This window comes from Alternaria burnsii (genome assembly GCF_013036055.1).
Source record: "Alternaria burnsii strain CBS107.38 chromosome Unknown 744, whole genome shotgun sequence".
NCBI classification, from domain to species: Eukaryota; Fungi; Ascomycota; class Dothideomycetes; order Pleosporales; family Pleosporaceae; genus Alternaria; species Alternaria burnsii.
In genome coordinates this window covers 185185-207810 of record NW_024066119.1, presented here as the reverse complement: position 1 = coordinate 207810, position 22626 = coordinate 185185, and the positions used below count along the sequence as shown (strand labels likewise).

The window sequence follows — 22626 nt, the reverse complement described above, 5'->3', positions numbered from 1 at the left end:
ACGATGTCGTCGCGCGCGACTGCGTCGGAGGGACCCTTTAACACGGTCCATGCCTTTACGTAGCATCACTTTTGTCACTAACCACCATATCCATTTGCTCACGTATCGTTCGCTAGGAACCACGCTCTTCCCAAGATGTCATCAACAATCAGTAACGTCGAGGAGAGCCTACAAGCTATCTGGGCTCATGTCCTCAACTTACCTCATGTTCCTCTGGATCAATCCTTCCTGTCGATAGGAGGAGACTCCATCTCTGCTATGCAGGTCGTCGGTCAATGTCGCAAAGAAGGCATGAGTCTTGGCGTTCAAGAGGTCTTGCGCAGCAGGTCCATCACACAGTTATCGGCCGCAGTCAAAGAAGTCGGGAACTCAGCCTACGACCATGAGGAATACTTTGACGAGGATTTCGATCTCTCACCCATCCAGTCACTATTTTTCAAACGTCCGAATACAAACGGCCATTTCAACCAATCTTTTTATCTCCGAGTGGCACGTAAGACCGATGCCGGCGATTTCCAATCGGCAGTGCAACAACTCGTGACACGCCACTCCATGCTGCGAGCAAGGTTCACTCAATCGCCTGAACATGGATGGCAACAACGTCTCACAAGTAAGTCAGCCTGCATGACCACATATCGGTCAATGTTCCGATCTTCACATCGTTGTATATTATCTCGCCAGGGGACGTAAATTGTTTGCCTGTTGCTGACTGTGACCCTAGACGATATCGAAGGCTCTTATCGCTTTCGTCATTTGGCTGTAACATCACAAGCTCAGATCGACACTCAGATTGCAGACTCGCAGCAATGCTTCGACCACGTGACTGGCCCACTATTTGCTGCTGACTTCTTCGATTTTGGTGAAGAACAGTATGCATTTCTGACCGGTCACCATCTGGTTGTCGATCTGGTCACGTGGAGGTTGCTGCTCGAAGAGCTTGAAGAGATCCTCAAAGGTGGACAACTACTTGCACCTGCCCTTCCTTTTCAGAAGTGGGCCGAGCTGCAACGTGACCACGCCGAGTCTCTCGAACTTGATGAAGTCCTCCCAGCTGTTGATGTTCCTCCTATGGACTTCACATACTGGGGCATTCAACATCAAGATAATACGTACGGCAATGCTAGCCATGCCAGTTTTGAGCTGGATAAGGATCTTAGTTCCGCTTTCTTGACTAACTGCCATACTGCCTACAAGACTGAGCCGGTCGAAGTCTTGCTCGCATCCTTAATACAGTCTTGGTCACATGTCTTTACAGACAGGCCTGTGCCTGCTATCTTCAATGAGGGACACGGTCGCGAGCCGTGGGACTCAGATATTGATATCACCCGAACTGTCGGGTGGTTCACAGCGCGTATGTACACTCCGTCCGCGTTACCCGTAACTTCTCCCTCGATGCGACCAATCCGTGATGCTTGGTTGAGAATGCGCTAACAGCCAGCCAGTGTCTCCGATTCTTGTGTCACCGTCTAAGGATCCCACGGATACCGTCCGAAAGATCAAGGATTTCAAACGGCGAATTCCTGGTAATGGACGTCCATATTTTGCTAGGCGATGTCTTACCGAGGAGGGCCGGGAGATTTTTGATACTCATTGGCCCATGGAGATCTTGTTCAACTATCTCGGCCAGTACCAGGTACGTTGCATGAAGGCTTGCCACAACTGATTCATTGACTTCTTCCAAAGCAACTCGAGAGGGCGGACGCCTTACTCCAGCCGTCAGGTACCATGGCTGGTGAGACAGGCAAGGCTGGCGGCACGTCCGACTTTGGCCACGAAACCTGTAGATGGGGTCTCTTCGAAATCTCCGCCTTTGTTTTCAAAGGGCACCTCAAGGTTGCTTTCACATTCAATCGGCATATGAAGCATCAGCCACTCATCCAACAATGGGTCTCGGAATGCCAGAAGACCATATCCAACATGATCCGGGGCCTGACACTTCTCGACCCTAAGCCAACGTTGAGCGACTTCCCGTTACTTTCTTTGACAGATGAAAGCTTCACCACTATGATTGACAGTCTCTCGGCCATGGGTATTCTGGACACCGACGTGGAGGATATTTATCCTTGTTCAAGAATGCAAGAGGGATTGCTCCTCTCGCAAAGCAAAGACGCCGGGTTTTATGCTGCTGCAACTCTGCATGAGGTCACCACCTTGAATGAACAGATCTCGCCAGGGGCAGTTGCTGGTGCTTGGCAACAGGTAGTCGAACAGCATCCAGCATTGCGCACTGTCTTCATCGAGAACGTTGGTGCTAAGGGTCTATACAACCAGGTCGTCCTCAAGTCCATCGACGCCAACATTGTGTATCTTGAGGCGTCAGACGAGAACGATGCTATCAGGTTGATCGAAGAGCAACGCTCCGTTAGCTACAACCACGGTCGATGTCCGAACCACCGCTTCACCATCTGTACGACCACCGATCAGAGAACCTACTGTTCGCTGGACATAAGCCATGCCATCATGGACGGTCATTCTATGAGTCTCTTAGCCGAAGAACTCAGGAAGGCATGTGCGAGCGAAACCCTCCTCGATGGTACCCCGTACAGCGCTTACATCGCGTGGCTTGCGAAACAGCCCGAGGAATCCAGTCTCGAATTCTGGAAATCTTATCTTGGAGGTAGTGAAGTCTGCTCTTTCCCGACCCTTGATGACGGACTTGGTCAGACTGTAGCGAAGGAACTTATCACCATCCGCCTCGATCTCACTAGTATCAGCCTAGCCGACTTGCAGCACTTTTGCAACACCAACGGCATCACCTTGTCGAATGTCTTTCACACTGCATGGGCACTGACACTCAGCTGCTACATTGGAAGCAACGATGTCACATTTGGCTATCTAACCTCCGCGCGTGATGCGGAAGAAGTCCATGGCGTAGAAAGGATTGTCGGCCCGCTGATCAACACACTCGTCTGCCGCGTAAATCTCTCGGACGGATCTCGCTGTCTCCTCGATATCCTCCAAGACGTACAAAGAGACTACATGGAAGCCCTGCCACATCGCCACATAGCGCTGCCCGATGTTCAGCATGTGCTTGAGCTTTCTGGAGCCAGTCTCTTCAACACTGCGCTCTCATATCGTCGTCTTCCTCAGGAACAGGGCCGCCAGGAAGAAGACGTTCATCTTCGGGAGGTTCGCCCGATCTATGACCCGACTGAGTAAGTTTATTCTATCCGACAAGACACTACCACAAAACTGTTTTAGGAACATCACTGACATGATGCATAGGTATCCAGTCAGCGTGAACATCGAGGTCGGAGATGAAGCTGCGGCTGTGGATCTCGACTACTGGACCGATCATCTCACTGCGGTACAGGCCAGAAACGTCGCCAATACATTCGTGCGGGCTCTTGAGAACATTGTCTTCAACGCCAAACGTCGCATTTCGGCCTTGGATCATCTCAGCCCAAGGCATCTGCAACAGTTGCAGAAATGGAACGTCATGCCGCCAACTATCAACGAGTGTGTGCACGATATATTTGCGCGATGGGCTGAAGCTCAGCCAGAAGCACCAGCAATATGCGCACACGACGGCGAATACACTTACGGTCAGCTGAGAGCCGTCACAGACCGCTTGTCACATCATTTGGTTCAACTCGGTGTCGGACCTGAGGTTTTCGTACCCACCTGTTTTGACAAGAGTGCTTTCGCCATCATTGCTATGCTCTCCGTTCTCAAAGCCGGTGGCGCCGCTGTGCCACTCGATGCAGCACACCCTGCCCCAGCACTACAGACCCGTCTCGAAGATGCTGCCGCGCAAGTGGTGCTCACCACTTCCGCGCGAGCAGAGAAGTTTGACGGACTTGTACCCAACATCGTCGTAGTAGACGCTGCATTTTTGGAAAGCTTGCCTGCGATCGACGGCCCTGCTTGCCCTAGTGTTCGGCCACACAACCCAGTCTTTGTTATCTTCACAAGTGGAAGCACAGGGCGACCAAAGGGTGTTGTGCTTGAGCACTCAGCCATAGCTACCAGTGCGGAAGCTCACGGCTCCAAATTCGGCATCAACCGAGACTCGCGCATGCTCCAATTTGCTTCGTACACGTTCGACAACTCGCTCGAAGAGATGTTCACTACTCTTCAGCGAGGTGGCTGTGTATGCGTTCCCTCCGAGGGTGATCGTGTCAATGATCTTCCCGGCGCGATTGCGAGGTTGAAGGCGAACAAGATGGATCTCACCCCAACTGTCGCGGCGCTCCTCACGCCGGCGCAGGTTCCTTCAATCAAGAGCCTCTGCCTCGGCGCGGAGCCTCTCACGAAAGCGCTGATCGAGCTCTGGAGTCAGCATGTCCACCTCGTCGGAATGTATGGGCCTAGTGAGGCGTCTATCAACTCGGCCTTCAAGGATTTCAGCGACGGTCGGGGCGAGGCCACTAATATCGGCAAGGCAATCGGATGTATCGGATGGGTTGTTGATGCTGAAAACCGTGACCGCTTGATGCCCATTGGATGCAAAGGAGAATTGATTCTCGAAGGTCCTATCCTTAGCCGTGGATATCTCAACGACACTGAGAAGACACAAGCCGCATTCATCATGGACCCTGAGTGGGCTCGTGTCATGGGTCCCACAGGACGTAGGTTTTACTGCACCGGTGACCTGGTCCAATACACCTCTGATGGTGACATGATCTATTTGGGCAGGAAGGACTCCCAGGTCAAAGTAAGTGTCAGACTAAATTCCTACTCAACCATCAAGGACTGACCCGGCATAGCTGCATGGACAACGCATTGAGCTGGGCGAGATTGAACATCATCTGAAGCTGAACCTACCTGCCGGCGCCAAATCGGCTGTCGAATTAGTCAAGTTCAACGACAGCAACAAGACCAAGGCACTTGTAGCCTTCATGTGCTTGTCTGAGGATGAAAATCCAGCTGCAATCTGCGAGATGAGCGAGTCGGTACGAAAAGTTGCAAAGAAGGTCGAGATCGCGCTTGCGAATGCACTTCCTGTCTACTACGTGCCCTCCATGTTCATGCCAGTCACTCGCATGCCTATGACAACGTCCGGAAAACTTGACCGCAAGGTGCTACGCTCTCTGGCGGCTGCTCTTCCTGAGTCGAACCTCACGCCTTTCCGCCTGGCAGGTAAGAGCGGTCGCGCGCCTGCTGGAGACGCTGAAGTCATGTTGGCGCGTCTCTGGGCGTCGGTGTTGAAGATCGATGCAGGCGCAGTAGGTGCTGAAGATTCATTCTTCCGCCTTGGTGGCGACTCCATCAGCGCCATGAAGCTCGTCACGGCGGCGAGGAAAGATGGCGTCATGCTCAACGTTGCCAATGTCTTCGCTCAACCCAAGCTGCTGGATATGGCGGCTACTGCAATTATGCTGTCATCCGATGACGCCGCGAAGTCTGTGGTGGACACTCTGCCCATGGAAATGCTTCCTGCGTCCTCCCGTCAGGCTATCGTAGCCTTTGCTGCATCTGAATGTGGTGTCTTTGCCGACTCTATCGAAGACATCTACCCATGCAGCAAGCTCCAGGAAGGTCTTGTCATGCTTACCAACAAGGACCCAGGAACCTATGTTGTGCAGCCTATCTACCGATTGCCACCTGATATCGACATTCCGCGTTTCAAAGAGGCCTGGAAAGCTGTCATCGCTACCGAGGCAACTCTGCGCACTCGTATCGTATATTCCGAGGAGCATGGCTTCGTGCAAGTAGTCATCCGGGAAGACATAAAGTGGCAATCCTTCCCCGATATCCAAGATATCAACGAGACCACTAGGCAGCTTCCTACCAAGAACGGTGCGCCTTTGACAACATTCACACTCGTCGGTGAGAACACCGACTCCATGTTCTTTGTGTGGACTGCCCATCACGCCGTTTACGACGGTTGGAGCTGGACGGCGTTGTTCCGAAAAGTCGAGGCCCACTATCGCAGTGAGGTGCAGAGCATTTCCACCACTGTGCCCTACTCGCGGTTCGTGAAATACATCTCCAGTCTGGATCAGAAGCAGTCCGATGATTTCTGGCTCTCGCAGCTCGACAATGTCACGGCTGCACAATTTCCTCAGCTACCATCCCCAGACCACCGTGTGGAAGCCAACGGTCAGTTGCTACACTCTGTGCAGCTCACCCGTAATCCAGGCCTCGAGGTTACCGTTCCTTCCATGATCCGTGCTGCATGGGGTATTCTCCTTGCAACATATTCCGGTTCAGATGACGTGATTTGGGGCGAGACCAACAGCGGCCGTGAGGCTTCTGTTCCTGGCATTGAGTCTATCATCGGTCCTACCATCACAACCGCACCTGTCCGGTTACGACTCAACCGCACTTTGACAGTGCACGAGTATCTCAAGGAGACACAGAAACAGTCTTCACTTTCGCTTCCGTATCAGTTTGCGGGTTTGCAACACATCAGCAAACTCAGCTCCGAGACTGCAATAGCGTGCGACTTCCAGAGCTTCTTGGGCATCGAATCTGGTGACGATTTTGACGCTGAGAGCCCGCTATGGAATATGGTGAGCGCCAACACCATTGGAACCGACTTCTTCAGCTATGCTTTCGTCTTCAACTGCAAGGTCAACTCGACTGGTGTACAAGTTGAAGCCCTCTTCGACGACCGCGTGGTCGAGAGATGGCTGGCTCAGCGCATGGTCCAACAATTCGATTTTATTCTCACACAGTTGAACGGCGCCGATAACATCGAGCGAAGTCTGGATGACCTTGACATGGTCAACCCGGCGGACCGCAAGACAATCGGTTCTTGGAACAGCGAACCAGTGCCAGTCATCCCTAGATGCATCCACAGTGTGATTGCGGAGGACCAAACTGCGCTTCGCCCTACTTCACCCGCCATTGATGCCTGGGATACCGGTGTTATGTCATACCGCGAGCTTGACGATCGATCATCTGCACTCGCACATCGGCTGATCCGCCTTGGTGTAAAGCCGAAACAATTTGTTCCTCTCTGCTTTGACAAGTCAGGATGGACGATCGTAGCCATCCTCGCTATACTCAAAGCAGGAGCGGCATTTGTTCCCTTGGACTTCGAAGCACCTGTACTGCGCCTTCGCGAGATAATCTCCGACAATGATGCCGATCTTCTCCTTTGTGCCCCACAGTATCAAGAGCTCTGTCAATCCATACCATGCAGTACTGTAGTTGTGGACCGGCAAGCAACTGAAACTCTCCCTGGTCGTCTACCCAGTCTCCCTTCTGTGCACTACGATTCTCCGGCTTACGCATTTTACACTTCTGGATCGACCGGTAAACCCAAGGGCGCCGTGGTACATCACACTCACTGGGTTACCAGTTCTACGGCATTTGCTCCGGGGCTGAAGATCTCTCAGGCATCTAGGGTTCTGCAGTTCGCCTCTTATACGTTCGATGCTTGCTTGATTGAGATATTCAGCACGCTCATGCAGGGTGGGACTGTATGCGTGCCTGACCAGGCTTCTCGCACAAACGATCTCGTTGGGGTTATCAACAAATTCAACGTCAACTGGGCAGCTATCACCCCATCAGTCGTTCGCATGATCTCACCTCCTGAGGTACCAAGACTCGAGACCCTGTTCCTTGTTGGAGAAGCCATGTCGCAGCAGGATCTGGCCACTTGGGCAGACAAAGTCAATCTCGGCAATGGCTACGGGCCGACCGAGTGCGCCGCCCTTGCGACTTCCAACATTATGATGCCTCACACGAAACCCAACAATCTTGGTAAAGCTGTCTCGTTGCGAGGATGGGTTGTATCGAGAAACAACCATCACGCTCTTGCGCCGGTCGGCGCCATCGGCGAGCTTTTGCTTGAAGGCGGTGCTGTCGGAGCCGGCTATCTTAACAATCCGGAGAAGACAGCCGAGGTTTTTGTGAACCACGTGAAGTGGTTTACAGGCCTTGTGAGCGAACCCATACGAATCTACAAGACCGGAGACCTGGTCAAGTACAACGAGGATGGAACTATGCTGTATCTTGGCCGCAAAGATCTACAAACCAAGGTTCGAGGCCAAAGACTAGAGTTGTCGGAAGTTGAGCATAAACTGCTGGACGATCATATGGTGCAGAGCGCCCTGGCCTCGGTACCTATGACTGGACCATGTGCCAAGCGATTAGTCGCCATCATCTCGCTCCAGAACATGGCGGTAACGACAACAGACGCCGACAACGAATTGCGAATCCTCCCGCAAGAAAGCGCTTCACTCAACATTGCAACCATTCGAGATGGCCTCTGCGAACGCCTACCTGCCTACATGATACCATCTCTGTGGATTGCTGTCGAAAGGTTCCCATTGATGCCGTCTGGGAAGATGGATCGAAGGCGTGTACTTCAGTGGGTCGAAGACATGGACCAGCCGACATACCGGCAGATCTCCGCAATGGGAACGGATGATACTGAAGTCACGAATGGGAGTGTCGTCGAGAAGAAACTACAGGCGATTTTCGCCAAGGTTTTGAACCTTTCTATCGCTGATGTTCGTCTAAACCAGTCGTTCTTACATCTCGGTGGTGACTCGATTGCCGCTATGCAAGTCTCGTCGCAATGCCGAGCGCAAGGGTTCCCGATAAGTGTACAAGACATCATCCGCTCTAGATCCATCTCGGCTATGGCCTCTACAGTTGATCTCTCTCAGAGCTCACAAGTGGCGACTGAAGCCAAGGAGTATGACTTGCCATTCGATATCTCGCCAATCCAGAAGGTCTTTTTCAATGCTGTGGGCGATAAACACAACCACTTCAACCAGACTGAGCTGTTCCGTCTTTCTAGGAACGTCGAAGTTGAAGAGCTTCGATCAGCGCTTACGGTTCTCGTCAAAACGCATCCTATGCTCCGCGCGCGCTTCTTCAAGAACGAAGCAGGCGTTTGGAAACAGCAGATCGAGAAGGATGTTCCAAGCTCGTTCAGACTTCGTCACCACCACGCCCAAGCAGGAAACGATGCCACCTTGCGGCCCATCATCGACCACAGCCAGGCGACCCTGGATATCACTAAAGGTCCAACCTTTGCTGTAGAGCTATTTGATGTTGATGAAACATTCTCTCAAGCTATAGCTCTTGTTGCTCATCATCTAGTCATCGACGTGGTGTCTTGGGGCATCCTCCTTGGGGATCTTCAGGGTTTACTCCAGGGTCTTCAACCAGCACCTCAAAGCATGCCTTATCATATGTGGTTGCAGCAGCAGTCACTCCAGGCCAAGCAAGAGAGTGCCAGGAGAGTGTTCCCGGTCGGCGATATTACACCAGGAGATCTCGACTACTGGGGAATGGAAGGTCGACCCAACCTCAATGGAGATGTAGTGGAAGAAGATCTGCAGCTATCTACTCGTGACACTATGCTTCTCCTCGGTGCACAGGACGCTTTGGCTACCGAAACCCTCGATATCCTGATTGCCGGTCTCTTCGAATCGTTCCGCAAAGTCTTCTCCGATAGGCCCACTATCACGATACACAACGAGGGACACGGTCGTGAAACCTTCAACAACCGTCAGGACTTGTCTCGGACCATCGGCTGGTTCTCCACTGTAACGCCTATTCATCTCCCTGTCCCCTTAGACGAGGCGACAGACATGATCAGTACAATTCGTTGGGTTCGAGACTTCAGAAACCGAACCCCAGACAAAGGACGTCCCTACTTCGCTTATCGCAATCTGACCGAGGAAGGGCAGACACGATTTGCCAGTCATTGGCCGGCAGAAGCCGTCTTTAACTACATCGGAAGGCTTCAAGGCCAAGACACCAAAGACGGGCTGTTCACTGCGCTTGACGATGTGGATTCCCGCGAAGTTGGGATAGACGTGCCACGACTCGCACTTTTCGATATCACGGCAGCAGTGTCTCAGGGTGCGATCAAGCTCTCATTCGGGTGGAATCGCAATATGCGGCGACAGACCCAGATCCGTGCATGGGTTGCCCAGTGCCGTCAGACACTTGTGGACGCTGTGGAAGAACTTCTACAGGTACGACAGGAACAAAGCCTCAGCAACTTCAAGTACCTGCCTCTCCTCTACAACGGCACCTCCAGGCTTTCGGCAATTCTCCCAGCTGGCATCAAACTCGCCGACGTAGAGGATATATTCCCGGCGTCTCCCATGCAGCAAGGTTTACTTCACACACAGTCACGCAATCCCGAGCTCTACACTTATCACACTGTTTCGCAAGTGCAGTCTGCCGACGGCAAACCGATAGACCCTCGCCGTCTCGCCGAAGCATGGCAAGTTGTGGTACACCGCCACCAAGCCTTGCGGGCCATCTTTGTCGACAGCCTTGCAAAGGATGGATCCAAGGATCAGATTGTAGTCAAAGAGAAAGCTGGAAGGATCCAAATGCTCGCTGACTGCGACGATAGCCACGTTGCGAATCTTCTGCGAGATCAATCTTCGATCGACTGCCGAGAAGCTGTACCGCCTCATCGTATGACCATCTGCAAAACAAAGACCGGCAAGGTATGGTTCAAGCTCGAGCTCAGCCATGTCATTAATGATGGTACCTCGGTGTCCAATGTACTCGCTGATCTCGCGCGCGCATACGCACGGAAGTTGACCCGGGCTGATGCGGGACCTCTTTATTCTGACTACATCGGTTACCTGCTTTCCAGATCTGGTGATGCTGATCTTGCCTACTGGAAGACTCATCTTGCCGGCATCGAGCCCTGCTTCTTTCCCACCCTCAACGACGGTATACCAAGCTCCCCAGAATCTGCCTCTGTCGACATAGAGCTAGGCAGCACAAGTCGTGTCCAGGACTTCTGCAAACACAACGGCGTCACCCTTTCGAATGTGCTCCAGCTTACTTGGGCTCTTACCCTGCATTACTACGTTGGCACCTTCGATGTGTCGTTTGGCTTGATTGCTTCCGGTCGCGATATTCCCGTAAGCAACATTGATGAAGCGGTGGGCTGCTTTGTCAATATGGTTGTCTCGCGCCTATCCTTCTCTGATGAAACGACCATCGCCCAGCTCCTGGAGGCTCTCCAAACAGGTTCCACAGAAGCTCTCTCACATCAAGGTTGCTCTCTTGCCGATATCCAGCATGCGCTGCAACTTCCCTCGTTGTTCAACACGGCTTTCACTTTCCAGAGACGCAGTTTATCGAGCGATCCGGAGGAAACCGCTCTCTTATATGAGGATATGGAAGCTGAAGATGCCGGTGAATACATCGTTACGGTCAATGCGGATGTCACCGACCAAAGTATCACGGTTGATTTCGGCTACTCAAAGGACAGGATCCTCCCATCCCAAGCGCAGAACATGGCAGAGACTTTCAAAAAGATCCTGGACGGCATCGTCGCTTGTAGCGCCAGTGAGCTTACCGTCGGCAAACTGGACGTGTTCACAGAAAGCAGTCTTGGTCAAATCATGGAATGGAACTCCCAGCTTCCGCCGCCCATCCGCCGTTGCGTGCACGATGTCATTCATGATCAGGCGCTTACGAGGCCACGTACGACAAAAGCTGTAGAAGGCTGGGACGGATCGTTCACCTACCAAGATTTCGACAAGATCACCAACCAGCTAGCGGTCCATCTGCAGTCTATCGGTGTCACCACCGAGACTTTCGTTCCTATCCTTTTCGAGAAATCCTCATACGCCATTATCAGTATGATTGCAATCATGAAGGCAGGCGGTGCATATGTACCGCTGGATCCCAAGCATCCACAAACCCGGCTTCGCGAACTCATCGAGGATGTCGGTGCACCAGTGGTGCTTTGCTCGCGTGGTTACCACACCAAAGCAAGTGAGGTCGCCAAGACAGCCGTGATTGTTGATCAGCGATCAATCAGAAAGCTAGGAGTACCACCATCTAGTAAGCCACGCTCTACAGCAAATCCCGATAATGCAGCGTACTGCCTGTTCACGTCGGGTACTACCGGCAAGCCGAAGGGGACCATCATACCCCATCAAGCATTTTGCACAAGTGCAGCGGCATTCACTCGTCGTATGAACATCAACGCAACCTCACGCACCTTTCAATTCGCTTCATACACGTTCGATGCCAGCTGCATTGAAATTCTTTCCGCACTGACTGTAGGCGCTACCGTGTGTGTGCCAACGGAAGACGATCGTATGAACAACGCTGCTGGCGCCATCCGTAAGCTGAGGGTTAACTGGTCGCTGTTGACTCCCTCTGTTCTTGGAACTATCGAACCGGAGCGCGTCCCAGGCCTGAAGACGTTGGTCTCTGGAGGTGAAGCGCTTCCCGGACCCATTCTCAAGAAGTGGGGCAGCAGCACGTGTTTCATCAACGGTATGCATTCAACGCCCCTGTCTTTTGTGAAGATACATACTGACCATTCATAGCGTACGGACCCACAGAGTGCTCAGTGGTGGCTGCTACCGCTTACAAGTCCACACTGGATCACAAGCTCATTGTGTCCGAGCCTGGTACTATTGGTACCGGAAGCGGATGTCGACTTTGGATCGTGCATCCACGAAATCACGATAAGCTCATGCCTGTTGGCAGTGTAGGCGAGCTTGTCATTGAAGGACCTACCGTTGCTCGTGGGTACTTGAATGACGAAGTCAAGACTGCGAAGGCTTTCATCAACGACCCAGCCTGGGCTAAGACCATCTCCTCCAGCAACAATCCTTTCGAGACTGCTCGCATGTACAAGACCGGCGATCTTGTCCGCTACAACACTGATGGGTCGGTCAACTACATTGGACGCAAAGATACCCAGATCAAGCTTAACGGTCAACGTATCGAGCTAGGTGAAATCGAGTTCCACGTGGGGAAGAACTTCCCCGAGCGTGTGCAGTCTGCAGTGGAGCTCGTCTCGCCTTCGAACACCAGCTCTGCAAAGGCCTTGGCTGTGTTCTTTGCCGTCGTTCAAGATCAAGCCGTCGATGGAGAACAAACCGTACAACCTGCTTCGACCGACTTACCAGCTGCTGACGATTTACTTCTTCCGCTCAGCGACGACCTTCGTGATATGTGCAAGAACACTGAGAATGGCCTGGCTGGCTCACTACCATCGTACATGATACCCGCCATCTTCATTCCTGTCACGAAGTTGCCTTGGACTTCGGCAGGTAAGCTGGACCGCAATCGCCTGCGCAGCTTAGTACAGAACCTCAACCGCGAGACAATGGCCATGTATCGACTCACGAGCATCGCGAACAAGAAGAAGCCCACCACAGAAGCGGAGAAGAAGATCCACAAGGCGGTCTGTTCGGTACTGAGTCTGCCATCTTCGGCAGTAGGTATCGACGACAGCTTCGTTCGTCTCGGCGGTGATTCCATCTCTTCCATGCGTCTTGTTGCAATGGCCCACACTGAACAGCTGGAGCTATCCTTCATCGATATTTTCAAGAATCCGAAGCTCTCTGATCTAGCTAAGATCGGATCTCGTGCTGATAAGTCTAGCCAAGCTGAGAAGGTCATACAGCCTTTCGGTCTACTGCCGACTTCCCTTACAAGATCAGAGGTAACAAGTGAAGCTGTACAACAATGCCGAGTATCCAAAGACGACCTACAGGACGCCTATCCCACGAGTTCACTCCAAGATGCACTATTGACTCTCTCCATCAAGCAGGCAGGTGCGTATGTCGCGCAGCATGTCTTGGCACTTCCAAAATCCCTGGACATGACGAAGTTCAAGGCGGCCTGGCAGTCAGCAATTCAAGAGATCGACATTCTTCGCACCAGAATCATACAAATGCCATCTGGTACATTTGTGCAAGCTGTTCTGAAGAAAGACCCCATCGATTGGAGAGAAGCAAAATCGCTCGAGGACGCCAAGGGCGATGCCACGAAGATTCCTTCGCATCTTGGCGGACATCTTGCAGCGTATACCGTGGTCACTACACGATCCGGAGAACGTTACTTTGTGTGGACACTGCATCATGCTTTGTATGACGGTTGGAGCATATATCTGATGCTCCAGCGCGTGCAGCAGATCTACTCCAAGGGGGCGTCGGCCATGCCACAGACACCATACGTCAGATTTGTGGAATACCTGTGCAACAACAGCGTCAGTGACTCGAATCTCTACTGGAAGGAGAGCCTGACAGGGCTCAACGCGTATCAATTCCCTCAACCATCTCATGCCACCACGAATGTACCGCCAAATGGGCAGCTATTTCAGCATTCTATGAGGATTGCACATCGCAAGAATGCGGACGTCACACCAGCAAACGCCATTCGAGCTGCCTGGGCTTTACTGATTGCCGCGTATACTGGAAGCGATGACGTGGTATTCGGAGAGACGCTGGCTGGCCGAGACGTTGCCGTGGCAGGTATAACAGACGTATGTGGCCCAACTCTGACCACGGTTCCTTCTAGAGTGAAGATCGATCGTGGAGCTACCGTTAGCGATTTGCTCAACACGATAGCGGCAAATGTCACCGACCGGATACCTCATCAGCATCATGGTCTTTCCGCTATCAAGGCACTCGGTGATGATATGGTAGCTGCTTGTGAGTTCCAGAATCTTCTTGTCATCCAGACGGAGAATGAAGGGCTTGCCGACTCAATGTGGAGCGTTCACGACAACGAAGAACAAGGCAACTTCTTTACATATCCCCTGGTGATTGAGTGTAAGATGGGTTCGTCAAAGACCGAAGTGTTGGCCCATTTCGATGCAAACGTCACCTCTCTTTGGCATGTTCAACGCCTCATCTACCAGTTCGAGGCAGTGTTGGTACAGCTCCAATCTGTTACTCACATTCGACATGTAAACGTTCTCAGCGACCAAGACAAGCAGCTTGTGCGCAGATGGAATGCGTATGAGCCTGAGCTGATCGATGACACGATACCGTCACTCTTTTTCAAGAAGGTTGCATCTCAACCTACTGCGACAGCCGTAACCGCCTTTGACGGTGACCTTTCATACAGCGAGCTCAGTACCTTGGCATCACAACTGGCACAGGAGTTGGTGAAACTTGGTGCTGGTCCCGAATGTCTGATCCCCATCTGCCTAGACAAGTCTCGATGGGCCATCGTGGCGATCATGGCCATCCTCATCTCTGGTGCCGGCTATGTTCCGTTGTCTCCGGCAGACCCGGCTTCGCGACATCTGCATATCGTCGAGTCTTGCAAGTCTTCTATTGTTGTTTGCTCGCCAACTTACGCACACCGTTTCGTTGAAATGGTCGATCATGTGTTCAGCGTCAGCGAATCCGCAATCCGACAATTACCTACCTGTTCAATGTCTTTGTCGCAGCGTGCCAAGAGCAACAATATCTGTTACGTCATCTTCACATCTGGCAGCACCGGATTGCCAAAGGGTGTCGTGATCGAGCACAAGAGTATCGCTTCTAGCTCAGCTGCCATATGCGAAGGACTCCATGTTACGCCTACTTCTCGGGTCTTCCAGTTCTGTTCCTTCTTGTTCGACGTTTCTGTCGGCGAAACCCTTGCTGTTCTTCTACGCGGCGCAACGATCTGCGTACCATCCGACGAACAGCGCACCACAAATCTTGCGGCGGCAGTAACGGATCTAAACGCAGACTGGGCCTTCTTAACCCCATCAGTAGCTAGCACCTTGGACGGTCCGAATGCTGTACCCACACTGGAAACTTTGGTAGCTGGTGGCGAGGCGATGAGTTCTGATGTTGTCGCCAAATGGGCAACCGGTGTCAAACTCCAGAACGGTTACGGTCCCACTGAGGGCACCGTCTTTGCTATCGCAAACGACCACGTCTCAGCGCAACGAGATCCCGCAAACATCGGGCACGCCCTAAAGAGTGGTCGGGCTTGGCTCACCAACTCTGATAACCCTCACGAGCTAGCACCTATCGGGGCCACCGCCGAACTGTGTCTAGAGGGGCCGTTGCTTGCTCGAGGTTATCTAAATGACCCTGATCGTACTGCAGAGGCATTCATAGAAGCCCCAGCGTTCTTGAAGGAATTTTCTTCGAGTAGTGGATCCCGAATTTATCGTACCGGAGATCTTGTTCAGTACACTGCCGATGGTTCTATTGAATACATTGGGAGAAGGGACAATCAAATCAAGCTCGCTGGTCAACGAATCGAGCTTGACGAGATTGAAGCAAACGTGCATGCGGATGATAACGTCCACCAGGTGGTAGTGCAGCTACCCAAGATCGGACCTTGCACCAAGAAACTCACGGTCGTCGTTAGCTTTCCTGGAACGGCCGTTTCGAACGCCGGCTCGGACTGGCGTATGGTCCTTTCAGACACGGAGACGCTCTCGCGGATAAATCATGCAAGAGAAAGGTTGGCTGATCTGGTACCGTCGTACATGGTACCATCCATTTGGATTGCCGTACCTCGTATTCCAGCTTTAGCTTCCACCAAGTTGGACAAGAAACAAGTTGGCTTGTGGTTGGAGGGAATGGATGAGGCTACCTACCAGCGAATCATGGGAGCTGAACTTGTTGAGGAAGTGGAAGGAGCTGGTGCTGCCGCACTTACGGTTCTTCGAGGCATATGGGCGAAAGTATTGGACTGCCCTGTCGAAGATGTCAAGCCGTCCAAATCCTGGCTATGTGAGTATCCTGAAAATCAGTCACCTTGTACCTCACTAACATTCATCAGCACACGGAGGTGACTCAATTTCTGCAATGAAGCTTCTTGCAAAGTGCAGAAGTGAAGGCATCAACCTCACCTTGAACCAAGTCCTACGCGCCAAATCCCTCTCTCACCTAGCGGCTGATGTCAAATCTGTGGTCGTCTTGGACCATGAGAAAGAGCAGACCGATCAACCATTCCCACTCTCTCCCATCCAGCGGTTCTATGTCGAGACCGGCAGAATTGAGAGCAGTACACACTTCAACCAGTCATCGACGCTGCGCATCTCGCAATACGTAGAGCCGGCTGTGATACAACGTGCTTTCGATTCAATCGTCGGATGCCATTCTATGCTACGTGCACGGTTTTCCAAGAAGGATGGTGGGCAATGGGAGCAGCTCGTGATGTCGAAAGTTCCTGGATCATACGCTTTCACGGCACACGACGTTCCGAGCGCTTCTGCTGCTGGGGCTATCATTTCGGATACGCAAAAGAGCCTGGACATCTACACCGGGCCAGTCTTTGCAGTAGACCTTTTCAATCTGAAGGGCCATCAGATGCTCTTCATGGCCGCTCACCATCTCGTTATAGATGTTGTAAGCTGGGGGATCCTGCTTGGCGACTTGGAAGACCTCCTTGCATCGGGCCCAGTCAAACCACTTCCAAGGGGTCTACCCTTCCAAACTTGGTGCGAGATGCAGACCTTGAATGCTTCGGAAACATCACAGCAACTAGCTGTGCAAAGCCAACCGCTCGTCGTCGAACCCGCGAACTTTGCCTTTTGGGGTATGGACGTACGGCCCAACCTTTACGGCGACTCCGAAAGGGACGAGTTTTTCATCAATAAGAAACTCTCTGCCATGGCTTTCGACAATCACCATGTTTACAGGACGGACCTTGTCGACATCCTCCTGGCAGCCATTGTACACTCGTTCTCTCGTGTGTTCATCAACCGCAAGGTCCCTACCTTATTCAATGAATCACATGGCCGAGAAGTATGGGATGCGAGCAACCTTGATCTGTCGCGGACCGTCGGATGGTTCACGACAATCTATCCAGTCACTATTCCTATCGGTGATGACGAGGACGAGGTCATACACACGCTCCGACAAGTCAAAGATACCCGTCGCAAGGTTTCAAGCAGCGGACGGCCTTACTTTGCACACCGCTATCTCACAGATGATGGAAAACAGCGCTTTGCGAATCACGCGCCAATGGAAGTTCTGTTCAACTACCTTGGCCGGCAGGAACAGTCTGGACAAAGCGATTCGCTTTTGAGGCCTGCGCAGGTAGAAGGCGATGATGATGAGGAAACATCCGACGTTGGTGTCAAAACCAGTCGTATGGCACTCTTTGAAATCTCCGCTTCCGTCTCTGAAGGTCAAATTCAGCTCAGCTTCATGTACAATCGCCACTCGAAGAACCAAAAAGGTATTCGCCGGTGGATTGCTGAGTGCCAACGTACGTTGGAGGAGATTGCTACTGAGCTGGCCAAGACGAATGGGCCACAACCCACAATGGCCGACTTCCCACTGCTACCACTAGAGTCTTACAGTCGCCTTGATCGGGTCCTGAAGACTCTGCCACACGCTGGTGTTCCTTCTTTTGATCAAGTAGAAGACATGTACCCTTGTTCCCCCATACAGGACGGTATGATCTTGAGTCAGATCAAGGCTCCAGAATCATACTGGTCATCAACAACATTCGAAGTCAGGTCTAAGCGAGGGCCAGTCAATGCCAGCAAGGTTGTGGATGGATGGAAGCAAGTCGTGGCCCGTCACCCAGCTTTGCGCACCATCTTCATTGACAGTGTCTGCAAGGGAGGCGTCTTCGATCAGATTGTTGTGAAGAATCCCGATTCCGGCATTGTTACCTACAAGTGTGCCGATGCTGAACTGACGGCTCTACTCGAGTCAATCAAGCATAGCTCTCTCAACGGAAAGAAGAAGCCCGTTCTTCCGCACCAAGCCGCGGTCATTCAAACCTCCTCGGGAAAGATCTTTGTCAAGGTCATTGTCAATCACGCCGTCATCGATGGAGGCTCTCTGGGCGTCATTGGTCAGGATCTCCAGGAAGCATATGAAGGGCGTCTATCTGAAGAAGGCCCTCTATATAGCGATTACATCAAGTACTTGCGTGCACTTCCAGCGGATGATGCGGTAGCATACTGGAAGGCCAAGCTTCGCGGAGTTAGCCCGTGCTACTTCCCGACCACACCTCGGGACCCAAGCAAACCAAGACAGCTCCGATCCCTGGATATGCGTTTCACCCGTTTTGACGAGCTTCATGAGCTTGCGGAGAGCAGCAACGTTACTATTGCCAATATCCTTCTTGCAGCTTGGGCTCTAGTTCTCCGATCCTACACCAACTCCTCTGACGTGTGCTACGGCTATCTTACCTCGGGAAGGAACGTACCGATCGATAGAATCGAGAGCGCTGTCGGCGCTTTCATCAACATGTTGGTTTCTCGTATCGAATTGAAACCGGCTACGTCGCTCCTCGAGATCGTTGAAAAGGTGCAGTCTGATTTTGTCGAGTCCATGCCTCATCAGCATTGCTCGCTTGCCCAATTCCAGCATGATCTCGGACTATCAGGGAAGTCGCTCTTCAACACTGCTGTTTCGATTCAAAGACGTTCGAGTGCCGAAGAGCCCACATCAGACGACTCTGGTATTGAGTTTGAGCAGCTTGATGGCCACGATCCCAGCGAGTTTGCTATCACGGTCAATATCGATGCCACTCGCGACGATGAAGGGGTGCGCTTCACTTACTGGAGTGATGCTGTAACCGACGGTGAAGCCAAGAACGTTTCCGCTCTCATGGGAAAGATTCTGGTGCAAGCCTTGAACAACGCAAAGCAAACTGTTGCAGAGCTAGATGTTATCGTCAAGGGTAAACCTGCGCAACCTGCGCCCTCACGTCTCAACTTACCCAAGCCCCGTCCTTCGATTCTCAGGTCCAGCTCGAGTATTTCCAGTGGGTCAACCTCACCACCTCGCACACCAAGAATCACATTCCCTGATCTCGCTCCAGCACCACCACTTCCAGCTGAAACACCTGATTGGAGCAGTCTCATCAGGTCCATTGTCAGCGAGATGGTCCCTCAGATTGTCGAGCAGATCGTAGCGCAGAACAAGCTACCTACCGAACCCACATCTGCCACAATCGATCAGATGACCACGCAAATGACGGGCATGCTTACAAGAAGGACTTCTATGTCTCAACGTGGACGACCAAGTATCGATGAAACAGGTTCCACAAGAGCAGCATCCATACGTTCACGCCGTGCGATGAGCATCGCCAGTAATGCGGACAATAGGATCCAGACGGCAGCTGATATGGTCGCCACTCTGGGTGTGCTGGCTACCGAGGCCTCTACCAAAGTTGCACCAGACTTCGTGGAAAAGAAGCTTCTGACTTTGTGGAGCGAGTTGCTGGAAATGGTAGAAGAAACCATCGAGCAGGATGACAGCTTTTTCCAACTCGGAGGCGACAGTATCATTGCTATGCGCCTAGTTGGGGCTGCGAGAGAGGAGGGTCTGTCGATGACCGTGGCCGATGTCTTCAAAAACCCGACATTCGCCGACATGGCTCGGGTCGTGCGTGTTGCTGGCGAAGTCATTGACGAGGTCATGTCTCGGGCCGGCGGCGGATCAGTGGCAGGCAGGAGTGTTGGAGGTCAGTCGAGGTCTCGCCTTCACGACAGAGCCCCATCAATCTGGAGTGAATTCCAGGATATCGTGTCGGATCCCAACGCCGACACTAAGAGCATGGCTCCTAGCGAAATCCCTGCCGAATCAGAGCTGGACAACCGTGATTCAACAATGTTCAAGAGATGGCAAGGGCTTACGGCGAACCAAACGAGGCCGACCGCCGACCGCAAAGTGAGCCAGAAGTCGCTAGCCACGCACACAATCCAGGAAGGAGTTGAGAGCTCTACGAACAGATCCGTATCGATGCTTGGCGATCCCAACGTTGATAGCGTTATTTCGAAGGTGCAAGTATTCAAGGGAGGCATCTCTGATGTGTTCCCCGTCACCGACTTCCAATCTCTTGCTATCACCGGCACCCTCATGGAGTCTAAATGGATGCTCAACTACTTTTACCTTGATGGCGATGGACCACTCGATCTTCGCAAGTTGAAGCAAGCTGCCTACCGCATGGTACAAGCCTTTGACATTCTCCGCACTGTGTTCGTCCCGTACGGTGACCGCTTTCTCCAGGTGGTGTTGCGTAAACTTCAACCCGAGTTCATCTACAACCAAACAGACGACGACATCGAAACCTTTACCACAGACCTGCGACAGAAGGACCGTGAGAATGGACCAAGGCTCGGCGAAGCGTTCATCCAGTTCGTCGTTGCAAAGCAAAAGCAAACGGGACGATACCGTATCTTTATGCGACTGTCTCACGCCCAGTACGACGGAGTGTGCATGTCAAAAATTCTGGGCGCGCTCCAAGATGGGTACAACGGCCTTCCTGTCTCGTCTGCTCCAAGCTTCGGTAATTTTGTACGGGAAACTACAAAGGCCGTATCCGGTGCCCACGACCACTGGAAAGAAGTGCTTCGTGGTTCCAAGATGACCGAAATCGTGAACCGATTCGGTCCCAACTACCAGCGCTCAGCTGGTCAATCAATCACATTGGAGAAGAGAGTCAATGCGCCAAAGCTGAAAGGTGTCAACATCACCAGCGCGACAGTAGCCAAGGCTGCTTGGGCTTCGACTCTCTCGCGCCTTGTAAGCAAGGCTGACATCGTTTTTGGTCATGTCATATCAGGTCGCAACGGCGGTGTTGCCAACGTCGAGAACATCGTCGGGCCCTGCTTGAACATGGTACCTGTTCGCATTGTATACCGTCCTGAATGGACTGTGATGGATCTTCTCAAGTTCATCCAAGATCAGCAAATCGCGAACATGCCGTTTGAGTCTCTCGGCTTCCGCGAGATCACACGACACTGCACAGAGTGGCCCGATTGGACAAACTTTTCGAGCGTCCTGCAACATGACCAGAACATACAGGATGATCGACCAACTATGCAGCTAGGCGGTATCGAGTACACAATCGGCGCCGTGGGCTCACAAGAAGATTTTGCAGACTTCTCCATCCATACAACATCTCGTGGTAACCAAATGGATGTCACTTTGACGTACGCCCCGAACAGCACCATTACTGCAGAGTTTGCCCAACACGCATTCGATATGCTGTGCGCCAATGTTGCCGCCTTCTCGGAGGATCCGCATAGCCTACTCCCATCCCCCTCAGAACTCAGCTCCCATAGCTCGACCACTGTCAACTCGGAAAAGATGCGCAAGAAGTCCACAGAGAAGCAGCCTGTCTCTTTGCCAACCGACACAGGCCTCTCGCGTCACGAGACTACTACCCTCGCCTCGACTCTGCGATCGGCCTGGGAGCAGATTCTGCATGATGAGCATGGCTCCCCGATACCCATAGAGCTTGGCTCCGACTTTTTCCAGCTGGGTGGCGACATCATGGGTTTGGCACAAGTTGCATCGATTCTCGACCAAGACGGGCTCAAGGTCAGGGTCGAAGATTTGCTCGACAAGTCCGTGTTCGTCGATCAAGTGAGCATACTCGCTGTAGAGCGTAAGAAGCAGATAGAGAAAGAGATGCAGAACCCTTGGGGGGAGAAGGCCAAGGCGAGAATCGGAGTTGAGGAGAAGACGAAAGACAAAGAAAGGAGGGCTAGCAGTTTTGGATCACTCGCTAAGAGGATTGGATTCAAGAGGACGAAGAGCTCTCAAGCTTTGTAATCGACGCAACGCGGTAATGGTTCACATGGGTTTGGTTGTTGTAGGCTGTTCGTGTATAGCTCGTCATCAGCGCCCACTTGTTTTTGTTATCTCCTTTGTATGCTGTCAGTATTTTTGAACATCCTGGGCGTTTGGCGTCAGCGTTCGAATTTGTAGTGCACTCACATCATGAAATAAATTTCCTTACGCTATACATGTCAATGTAGCATCCGGTCTTTATGTCAACCGTGTTGTGCATGCAAAAATCTTCTGCTGCCTCTCTCGCCCTCCGACATCGCTTAGCGAACGTTTCCTCTTCTTCCCACATATTGGTACTATAGTATGCTTCCGCAACCACCCATTCCTTCTGTCTACGCTTACAAAGAGCCGCCAAACCTCATCGGAGTAGTCTTTCTTCATCATGCTCTGGATTTCTACCTTCGTGCAACTCGTATTGATCTCGTCATCCGTG

The 22626-nt window shown here is 52.2% G+C and overlaps 1 protein-coding gene across 1 annotated transcript; it reads left to right on the top strand.

The window, feature by feature from the left end:
* Positions 1–135: 135 nt before the first annotated feature.
* GT037_008538 (nonribosomal peptide synthase) lies at positions 136–22175 on the top strand (the record flags this gene model as incomplete). Its single annotated transcript, XM_038933585.1, has 8 exons — positions 136–610; positions 722–1351; positions 1443–1633; positions 1684–3155; positions 3226–4657; positions 4710–12174; positions 12228–16379; positions 16429–22175. 8 exons carry the CDS (start codon positions 136–138, stop codon positions 22173–22175), a joined length of 21564 nt encoding a protein of 7187 aa, XP_038783550.1.
* Between the last annotated feature and the right edge of the window lie 451 nt (positions 22176–22626).